The following is an 11,703-nucleotide window of genomic DNA, read 5'->3' as shown; positions in this document are numbered from 1 at the left end:
AAATATATTTTATTGGTTTATTTTATAAGAAAATAAAAGTGTCCTTCTTAAGGTCGCCATAGTCTCCTTGTTTATCCAACGGTTGCAAGAAAAATTACATAACATTTAAACAAATCATTGTAACATTGTACATTTCAGAAATCACAAGAGATCATAAGCATTCAAGAAGAAAAAAAAAAAACTGATTGAACGTTCAATAGAACCATTTATACATACAGCGTACCTTTTTGAATGCAAACTTTAACCAAACGCTGGATTCCATTGGTATTCCACAGTCTTGCTTTGTGAAATTCATTTTTTGTTTTTTTTTTTGTAATAAGGCAAGTAAAAACTTAATACTGTACTTTAAAAGCAGTTAATAGTTCTTTAAAATGTATATATAAATGGTTTTCAGTCTCCAGTGTTTCCGATGCACGTCAGTTGAAGCTTCTTTCATAATTTAGGCAGCAGGGTCAATCTACACACGCTTATTAGAGTGACTCTGAATGCAAAACAGTCCAACAATCACATTCTCTAGCTCTTTAAGAAAGATATTTTTCAAGATCGCAGCTGAGGTTCACAGGAGGAGTGTGCAGTGACCTGTGGATAAATAGAGGTCTTTCAGTTTCAGGTTTAATTATCCCCAATGAATGAGGACTTGCAAAATGATATGAAAATTATAAACACCTGAAAAAAAATAGAGCTTTGCTGTTGAAGATAGTATTGGAATTCCCAGCATCATTAAAGGTAAAATGTATTGCTCACAGCAAATGAAAAGATGCCTATCCATGTATTTCCCTGTCATTAGGTTACACAGGGCACCGAGCTGCAGATAAATTATAATTACCAGCAGCAGATAGAGCAATTTAAAACCCAGTTTAGGATAACAAAGTACAGCATTGCAACTGCCAGCACTAGCAGAAATTCAACATGAAAAAAAGAAAATGCAACATGTTTATTAATTATCCTGGTCAAAAATAATGGGCCTTAATATAGGAAAGCTGAAAATAAAAGGTGTTGGTCACAGCAGCCAGTAAAATTACATCTGCTGGTCAGAAATTAAAACCTCTAATTGGTTGCTATGAGCCACACCTCCTCTTTTCTTTTTCTCCTATTGTTCTATATATTTAAAAGCCACAAAAAAACATTCTATTTTTAACAAATAATAATATTAACCATAAACACACGACATTCCACATTGGAAATTCCATATGTTTCCTTTCCTTCTGATAGGGAATTGTTTTGTTATACAATAATGACTAATAATGTTAAGAAGCAGTATGCAGGAAGCAGCAAAGCAAAGGTTACTGCTTAATGAGTAAAACTTTCTCCCCACCTACCTCCTTTGACCCTTAAAGCTGAACTTCAGGCAAATAGCTAACTAAGCCGCTAAAATACATATATGGGGGCACTTTTACCTGCCAAATAATTTAGTTTTCTGCCCCTCCCCTCAGTACTGAGATGTACACAGCCCTGGTAGACAGCATTGCCAACCTGGTGAAATAACTTTTCTCTACTACATAGCTCAGTCACCTCCCTTCTTACAGCCTGTGATTAAACAGTGAAGGAGCAGCAACAGACTGATATAGTCATCTCTCTGTTCTTTCCTCCTGTTAGCATGTGCTTTGTCAGCACACGCTCATGTAGCAGAACTGTTCGGCTCCTAGTGCAGCCCCTTCTGCTCCCAGTCTGAGTGCTTTACAGGCGATTACAAGAGGCTGCAATCAAGTCAAATGTGGGAGTTTTTACTAGTAGTATTTAAAATTATTTCTTAAATAAATAAATTATTGTATTCATTGGTGTTTTTATATCTGCCTGGAGTTCAGCTTTAAGTTACAGGTATCATTACTTACTTGTAACAGTGTGAGTGCTCTATGGGATTCTTTATGTGGTCATACACAGGGAGATTAATCTATTCCTTTTCACATAATGAAAAACAATTTGAGGAGATATATTTGGAAATAAAATAGTAATAAAGGATGAAATACCTCTGATATGAATTTAGGATATAGGGTTGATCCATGCAGGCCTTAAAGACTGATTTACTTTTTTTAACTCCTTTACCTATTTGGCAGCAATTTTAGGTAATATATACTCCCTGCAGCTTATGTGCAGCACACAGTCACTGGATCTGTTAGATGACTTGTGGGATTTGCATTGTCACTGGCTGTCTAATGTTACAAGAAAGAAGATGCTGGGTGTAGAAGGAGAATCTGAGAAGATGGCAGTGACGGGGAACAAAAAGCACAGAGCAGGAAAAGGGCAAATTCAGAGGTAAGTCTGCATTATAGCAAATGCACCCATAGCTCCCAGCATGCTCAGTTCCACTTTAAGTCTAAACCCTAGAGTGTGTAACGTACGCTGAAGAATATTTGCCAGTCTGAGGCCTTAGTTAAGTGCATGAAAACGTCTATCTTAAAGCAGAACTGCAGGAAAAAAAAGTACAGGCTGCAATGTGTTTCCTCTGCTTTGGGTAAGAGAGCTATGAGAGCTGCAGCTCTCATAAAGTGAAGGGATACTGTTGTTTACCCATCCTTTCTGTTACCTTTGTCCATTCACAGGACATCTTGTTTTCTGTGAAGAGAATACAAAGCGTTTTGTAAATGGGCAAGGGGAGAAGAGAAAAGGGAGGGTAAACAGCAAGATCCTTTCACTGCTGCAGCTCTCATAGCTCTCTTACCCAGCCTCCACTTTCCGGTAGAATAGAATAACCATCATTAGAGGTGATTTGTTTATACACAGCACCAGCCAGAATTTCTTTTTTTTCTGGAGTTCTACTTTTAGCCAGAGCTTGTTAATAAATTCTGGACTTAAACCTTATAGACGAAGTTGATAAGATCTACAAAACAATTTCAGGTTATGTTTTTAATAAATACAAAAATATAAACGTATTAATATGCGAAAAGGTTTTATAGTCTCCCTATATTGACAGGTCAGATACGTTGGGTAGTACGGTAAAGATGAAACCAGGCATATAATAAAAAATACATATATGATGCAGTCTGTCACTACCGTAGCATTATCCCCTTTAATCTGTTGATCCTGAGACTTGATCTGTTATTTGTCAACTCTCATTAACAGGCCAAATTTGTCAAGCAAAAGTTTCAATTACAGGGCTGTCAGGGGTGCGTGCAACAGTCAGCTTTTATTCATGCAGCTCCAAAAGGAAAAAAAAAGTTTTAATGGCTTAAATGTGTTAGCAGGAGGTGGGCTATAATTTGTTTATCACTTACGACGATACATTTAATACTACCTTGTCCATAGGCTACCAACACTGCCATGCCATTTCCCTGTAGAATTAATAGTGTTGTCACCCCATTACAGGAAGTAAAAATCAATGAATCTACTGCCAGGATCAACAAGTAATACAACTATGTTACAGGGGGACTCAGAAAAAACAAAAACCGCTGGGCTTATGCTAGTGACAGGCTGCATCATATATGTAATTTTTTATATTTCCCATTGATCAACTTTTAAGCCTTAGGAGTTAAAAAGAAATTAGGCAAATTCACACAAATGCAAGCCTCCTATTCTAAACATAACAGTATAAGATCAGTAACGGTGATCAGCAATGAAGCAGCTAGGTCTAAATAATGCAAGTTTATCCCTTTCATATTTATGATTACTACAAGACAAAGCACGTATCATAAGCCAACCACAAAAGCATATGAATAATGAACTGTCCATCTATGAAACAGTTTAACACAGGTTATCAATAATTCATTCATATGCAAACTTTTATCTTTCAATGTTTTGAAAAAGGCTTTATTGTGCTTGTGTGTATTTTTTTTTTTTATATTATTGAAAGGGATGTGTTTATTTCCACACTGTGGTGTAGGGATGCTTTACTTTATTACATCTGTCTGCTGTCTCCACACCCTAATAAATAATGTAATGCTGAGCTTAGCACAAGGCAGATAAAGCTTGTGATTTTCAAGCTTATGTGTATAGAAAACATATAGGACGGTGGTATCAAAATCTTTTTACTCTCCTGGCTTTACTTTATATTCTTTATGGGTAACAAAGATTTTAACAATGAATTGTATATTAAAAGCCAGGTTCCCCCAAAACTAATATTTCAGTTTTGAATGCAGACTTAAAGCAAGAAAAAAGATTCAAGGTTTTGGAATAAACTGAACTCTTCCAGTAAAAACATTGAGAAGATGTAACCAGTATGAAAAATAACTAAATTGAATCTAAACCTAAGTCATGGTTTGTACCCAAGGGACCAGTCTGGGTGAAGTAGGGATCGGTGGGCTGTTTTATGAGACTTAATGGACTGACTGCTTTTTTCAGCTGATCTCCCCCCCACCGCCCCCACCCCCCACCAGTAAAATTCAGCTTTGCAATAATCGTGCAGTTAGTGGTTGGCTAATAGACTGTAGAAATATGGTTTTGCCACCATGTAAGAATGTGAAGGGTCCAATTAGCTGTTTCTTGTACAGGTTTCAGTTATGAATGGCTGGTGTGTGTTATATTGTGCTTTGCACCAATCACTTTACAAGATGCAATATTCTACTTCTGCATCAATGCGTTGAAACTGTCATGGCCTATGTATAGCAGCCAGAATATAGGATCCTGTAAAAAATTTACAATATTTAGCAGCTGAATACTTCAGGAATGCTTTGAGGACCCTCTTTCTATTGGAAGTTTTTACTATACTGTATGGTTAACCAAAGTGCTGGCTTTTCTGGAATTAAATAGATGTGGCAGTATACCAAATGTGACCTTGCACAGATTTATTTACCAAAATGTGGCATGATGTTTTATTTGGGTTTGGCATGTTTGGCCTTTAGTATAGTAATAGACTATAAAAGGTTGTATGTTAAAAGTACAAGGTGAATTCAAATATGAAAAGGTGACAATGCACAATATCAAAATAAACTGTGCCCCTACCCTGCTGATCTAACGGTTGTCTGAAGCTCAATAGCATTCTGATGCAAACCTTTGATGTGTTACAAATAAGAGAACCATCTGATATGCGGGAGGTATCTGGGTGTGTGTAGAAAGGTAAACAGAGGAGCACAAAGGGCAGAAGCATAAGGACTTTACTAACACAAATGTAACTATTGAGATTACAATTACAAAGATTCTATTTGAGGTGTATCTTTGTTTATTATTGTGGCCCCTAGTCCTTTTTTAAGCTCAGGAGAGATAATGGGGCATTGGGTGGATGTAGAAGGAACACTAAATATATCAATATATGGAAGTGTTGTTTATCTTAAAACTGGAGAAGTCTGAAAGGTTACTCTGCATCATCATATAAATACAGTGGAAGTTCACCCTAGAATTATTCTTAACAAGCCATACAACACAAGTACCTTGATAAAGTTTGTTTGCCATCAGTCCACGATGGACAACTGGCGTGTGGACAGAAGTCAAACATTGTCCTATGCATTTATCAAGGTACATGTGTTGCATGGCTGTTTAATGTTCATTTAGTAATTCTAGGGTGAACCATCACTTTTACATAATGAAACCTACCTCTTTGCAGGCTGGACTAACTTTCAAATTGTGACAACAGCATACATCAGCATTACTGAATAACTGTTAGAAACTAGGCTATTCTACCATTAGGTTTAAAAGAAATCAGTCACAATGGACCTAATACAAGAATTTAAATATTCAGTCTTAAAGAAAATGTGTAAAAAGCTTTGTCAGTGCTTACACATATCTTTAGATGATCACTTCAATGCTGGGGCAATACCAATATCTGGGCTGCTGTAATGCATTCTTTTTAACACTTTAATATAGTGTCGAAGTCTGGCCTGACACCTTATGTGTTCTACCTGTTCCTATTGGCCCATTACTATGATGGGTGGCCTTACTGGCCAGTAGAAACAGGTAAAGGTCGGAGATGACAGGCCACTGACCGACACCATTGTAAGTGTTGACATTAATGTATTATAATGTCCCAATTTCAGGTTACCCCTGGTGCTAAAGTAGTCACTGTTAGGTGCACAAACTTAATACGATGTCTATTATGTTTTATTGCTGTCTGTGCCCCCACTGCAAGGATTTCCCCTCACTTTCCATTTGGTGTTTAGTATAAGAAGTGAAGAAAATCTCTCCAACAGGGGCATTTTGCTTAGTAGCATGGGGAAGGATTAGATCCTATTTAGCTTTGCATAGGATGATGATGAATCTCAGAGCTGAGAGACCTACTGAGACCTGACAGTTCCTGTCCTATCAATCACATGCTAATAATATTCACTGTCTCCAAGTTCCTGGTTGACCATAACAGTATCAAAAAATGGAGCCTCATAGCTAAAAAGAATGCAATCAATTACAGGGCTCTGTTATTTCTTTCTGTTATGCACGATCAGAAGCTGGAAGATCTTGGACATTAGGAGCACAAGGTCAGTAATTTTACTGTAAAACCCAGAGGGCCTTTCAAGTTCAAGGGAGCACATATACATCCCACACAAATATGCGTTTATAGTTACAGTAATTTAAGACTCAGTATTCTAATTCTTGTATAAACCCAACCACAACTCTCTTTAAAACAGGTATTGACTAATTCATAGTCCTCTTTTTTTATATTGTATTACATAAAACAAGTAAACAGGAATTTTTGCACAACTCCTTTAGTAAATAGGCCTCAGTGGCTCGATATAGGCTATGGGTCATGGGTGCACACAAATGTGGCCAATACGATTTCCGTGATTTACTTACATATCAGTTTAACAGCTATAACCTGCAGCTGTAATGATTGAATTTTCACTGCCAATGCATGACCGCATTTAAAGATTATAAAAAGAAATAATGTTGAAAAATAATGACTGAGGCACCCATTTCTAGCCTTTCAGTAATGCTATTACATTTGAACAATTAAATTTCAGGCTTTGAAAATATATAGTTATATATAAAATGGGTTCGGTTGATTTCTATTAATTTTCTTTTAATGAATATAAAAAAGACTGGTTAATAAGAAAATTATGTGGCCTTGAGGAATTTCACAATGAGTAAATGTGCTAGATGAGACCACAAGTTAGCCGGGTCTATACACTGTGCCAAAATAGAGCAGCTTTTGTTTAACGTTTGATCTTCACACTGAATTGTAAGTGATCTTATCCTCGGAGGGGAAAAAAAAGGAATAGGAGCAGCCATGGCTATAGAAGAGCCCGAACAGCTTTAGCTGAGAATTTTCTTTTATCCGTTTATGACTTGCTGGAATAGCAGGGGAGGGAATCAAAAAGACTTCCACAGAGAGAGGACATATAATGAAAAAGTAAATCATCCCTTTGGAAAATTAGTGAGGCATGCATGAGAAATAGTTAAGAGCTACTCCAATCTTTTGTTCCATTCGATAATATTGGGACAAGGGACTCTAGTTGCTGGAATTACACACACTGTTATGTGGGGATGTCACTGACACCTCTAACCGGATTCTTCTCGCACTGACGTGTTTGTAGCAAATTGAAGAGCAAATCCACTTCCACAGTTACAAGCAATTAGAGTAAAAACCTGAGGTTGTAGTTTTAAAGAAGCAAGTCCATCAATAAAGTGCTTTCCTCTCCTTTCAGATCAGTTTTCTCAGTTATATGTCCTTACTTCCTTCCTTCCTTTCTCCCCTTCTTCCTTTTCCTTCAAGTTTCTGTTGTCACACTTCCTTCCTTTCTCTTAATTTTCCTCCTACAATTTCCCCTTGTTTTTCTTCCTCTGTTGTCTTACTTCCTCCCTCTTTCTCTTTTCATTCCCCATTTCTCTGTTATACCGTCTTCCTTCCTACCTTTATCTCTCTCTCCTACCCCTCCTTTCTTTTTTTACTTTTACTCTGTTGTCATACTTCCTTTCTTCTATTTTTATTTTACCATTCTCATTTGTCAGACCTACTTCCTTTCTATCCCTTCCTCCTACTTTCTCTTTTTCTTTTCTACTGTACTTCCTTCCTCTCACTCTCTCTTAAAGGAGAACTATGAGGTGAGTGATTTCCACTTATCTTCATAGTAAGAGCCGACCTATGACAAAGAAGCTGTCACAGGTCGGATCTATTGATCGGGAAGTGAGCAGAAATATGCAGACGATGCGCTGATTGTATCCCTGCAGTGAGCGGTGACGGTCAGTCACCATTCGCTGCAGGGATTACCCCCTCCCCTCTTTACTCCTCCAGCACTGAGTGGAGGAACGAATGGGGAGGCGGTGGGCACAGCTGGCTCAGCCTCTAGATATGCAGAGCCAACTGTCACTCACGCAGCTGGGTGGATCTCGACAGTATTGGTTGGATCTGTCCTGGCTGTGACGCTCCCAGTATATCGCGGGCAATAGCCCGCAATATACTGAGCTTTGGGTCACAGGAGGAGGTTAGTATATGTCCTCCCGTGAACTTAAAGAGAACTATGGGGAAAAACACATACCCCATAGTTATCTATTAAATCTCCATTTTAATTCTCCCTTCATTTGATGTAATTCCTTCCTTCTATCCCCTTTCTCTGTTAAATTTGTTTCCTTCTTTCTGCTCTCTTTCTTTTTCTCTTTATTTTCCTGTTTTCTGTCGTTGTATTTCCTTAATTTCCTGTTGTACTTCCTTTCTCCAACTCTCCTCCCTTTTTTTCTTTCTCTTTTTAAGTTCCCTTTTTTTGTTGTTCCTTCTTTTTTCTGCTGCTTCTTTCTTTTATTCTCCCATGCTTCTTCTTAGTTTTTTTACTTTGCCTTTCACAGTTATTTTTACCTCCTTTTTTTTCTGTTCATTCTCTATTGTCATACATCTGTCTCACTCTTCTTTCTTTTTATATTCCTCCTTCTTTCTTATTATACATCCTCTCCCCCATTCTCTTGTGCTTCCTTCCCTCCTCCCTTTCTCCTCACTTTCTTTTCTTCCTTTTCTTATTTGCTTCCATCTTCCTTCCATCCTCCTTTATCTTCTTTTTTTTCTGGTATGTTAGCCTTCTTCTTTTTCTACTTTCTATTTGACTGCTCTTCTCTCTCCCATAGAATTTAAAATGCACAAATTACATCACTAACAGCTATTAATAATAGTTCTCTCAAAACCTGATTCCAATAAAAACATGTGAAACGATGAAAAGCGATAAGAAAAAAATAGGAGACAGAAGTGTTTGCTGTGATGATCTGAGAATCACCTTACCAGTAAAAAGTTGACAAGAGCACCAAATTGCTCATCAAGTGGTATAAATTGCCGCTATTATCCCTACATGAGTACTGGCACTGTAGGGGTATCTGAAGTCAATCGACTTGCAGGATAGAATAACAGGGAGGATGTATTGCTGAAAGACCAAGTCTGTATGTACAGGCACAGACAGGTAGAGAATTTTATTTTAATCTCAAGTAACATATTAATTAAATGTGTTTATTTATTTAGGTTTTATTCAAGCTGTTCATATTCCGTGAGCCTGTAAAATCATAACGTTGTCATTTGTAACACATTTCCATTAAAGCTAAACCCCAGACAGGAAAATAAAAACACAACATTTACTGTGATAATATATCAATTAAAATGTTCTGTTAACAAGCTGCTAGTTTGCTCTGGACCAAGCAGGGAGGTCCAGGTCTAGGTAGTGCTTCTGCCAGAGTGGATGGCAAGACTGGCTCAACAGAATTTTGGAGCTTTTGGCAGGTGAGAGACAGCTTTAGTTATGACTGGAGTAAAATATTTATTTGGTATGGATCTAAAACCTAGAATTGGAATAAGATTAATGTTTTTTCACAAATTTTATTTTATCTAGGAAATCGCAAATCTGCAAACCCTGAATGTTTGATGTGTAAGGTGTACATGCGATAACAATAATTGAATAAATACTGTGCAGGAGTGTTTGGACAATAGGCACATTAGGACTTTCTATTTTACTTATCTACGTGGATAAAACGTTGCAACTTTAGAAATAATTATTTTTAGTCAGTTAGTTCTAAGGACATCTTATCAAGTTATTGTTTATATATAGTGGAATTATTTGAGGTCTTAATGCAGTCTTGATCTGCTAAATGCTGAACAACAAGGCCCCATTCACACCTGTAAGTTTAGGTGCGACTAGGGATTCCTGCATCAAGAACTTGCAGCAGGAATCCCTAATCTGTCATTTATAAGTGGCAGCTATCACCCATTCAAGTTAATGATCAGGTGATAGCTGCTGCTTGTAAATGACAGATTAGGGATCCCTGCTGCAGGAAAACACAAGTTCCTGATGCAGGAATGCCTAATTGCACCTAAACTTATAGGTATGAATGGGGCCTATAGGTTTAATTGACCCTTTACATCAACTGGACCATGCAGACAATGGGCCCCAGTAATTTAAAATGTATGCCGTTACTAATTACTAAATATTGTTTAAGGCAAATGCTATACCTGTAGCCCTTTTCTCTCACTCATGAAGCCTTAGTGAAATACTCTCAATGGTTACATTCCTACATCCTGGCTTATTTTCAAAACATGGCAGATTTTGGGTGCAGGCCAAGCATTGGAGGAGTGAGCACGATTTTTGATTAAAAAAAGCCACTGCTGGAATAGGGAGAAAGCATGCACTGTGTAAGTGCGGCATTCTCCACTTTTGAACCAGGAAGTGTGCCATTCCTGCAATGCTGGAGGCCAGTACCCAACTTCTGATGTGTCCTGGAAATAAGCTGGGATGTAGGAAAGTAAACATTGTAAGCATTTTAACTAGGCTTTATCGGTGACATTGCCCACTATATACTGAGAGTGCCGCAGCCGGGACAGATCCCAACAATACTGTTGAGATCCACCCAACTGGCTGATTGACAGTGGGCTCTGTCTAACTACAGGCAGAGTCAGCTGTGCCTGTCCCCTCCCCCATCCATTCCCCCAGTCAGCGCTGGAGGATATGAGAAGGGAGGAGGGAATCCTTGACTGACAGTCACCACTCTCTGTGGGGAGATGATCAAGAAGTGAGCGAGCACAGAGCATTTTAAACTACCGAGGCATCTTTGTCTACATGGGCCAGTTTATATAAAAGGTGAACTAAGCCTTTAAGGCATGCATGTTAATGCAATGCAAAGGCCTGAAGGGAGCAAATATACATTTGAAAAATGACTCTAGGTTTGATCTAGGTTTTAGTTTTTTTTAGGTTAGAGAACACTAATTATTTGGAAATATCAACTTTCAGATTACAGCAGCACAGATATATTATACTTCCAGCATAAAACAACTATGCTTCATGTACTAGTGATTTCCTTAAGTTCAGGTTACTCGGGGACAGACTAGAGAAACACCAAATAAGACAAGAACAAGCTAGTGTTTCACTCCACCATGACAGTTACCCTATAACAGTTTTCTTTGTTTCTGCTTTACAAATAGGACTATTATTTTCCTTGGTACTAATGCATTGGTATTTATGGAAATCTATAGCACACACTAGTTTTAAAAACTACGATCCAGTAACAACAGCCTGTAGTCATGTTTTCCGTTATCAGAGTGGAAGTCTCAAAGGCCTAATTAAAAACTAGGGCTCTTACTACAGGCGTGATTTATCATTCCATAAGTGACACTTACACAACTCCGATCTCTTTCTGGATGGTAATGGTATTTATCAGTGTGCCAACCAGTAAACTTTCCATGTATGCCGGATGTCTGGTGACATAAAACATAATGGATGGTCTGCACAATGTTTTATCTGTAAATGCTACATACAGATTAACAGGGGCTACATAAAACCAGTGTAGAGCTTATAAAACCTGCTCATAATGAGCATTTTGGGATTTTACAGAAGAACGTATAAAAATGGTAAATACTATTTTTTTATGGTACCAATGAGT

At 37.7% G+C, this 11,703-nt stretch overlaps 1 protein-coding gene across 1 annotated transcript in view; it reads right to left on the bottom strand.

Moving 5' to 3' along the window:
• Nucleotides 1-6: 6 nt before the first annotated feature.
• PCDH7 (protocadherin 7) overlaps nt 7-11,703 on the bottom strand; it is a 35,505-nt gene continuing 23,808 nt past the window's right edge. The window contains exon 4 of the mRNA XM_018562827.1: nt 7-579. Within this exon, the coding sequence (XP_018418329.1) occupies nt 538-579 (42 nt within the window). The 3' untranslated portion in view covers nt 7-537. The remainder of the gene's footprint in view (nt 580-11,703) is intronic.

Source organism: Nanorana parkeri, unplaced genomic scaffold, assembly GCF_000935625.1.
Source record: "Nanorana parkeri isolate BGI_ZX_2015 unplaced genomic scaffold, ASM93562v1 scaffold603, whole genome shotgun sequence".
Classification (NCBI taxonomy): Eukaryota; Metazoa; Chordata; class Amphibia; order Anura; family Dicroglossidae; genus Nanorana; species Nanorana parkeri.
Note: the sequence above shows the minus strand (reverse complement) of the source record. Positions and strands in the feature narration are given on the sequence as shown.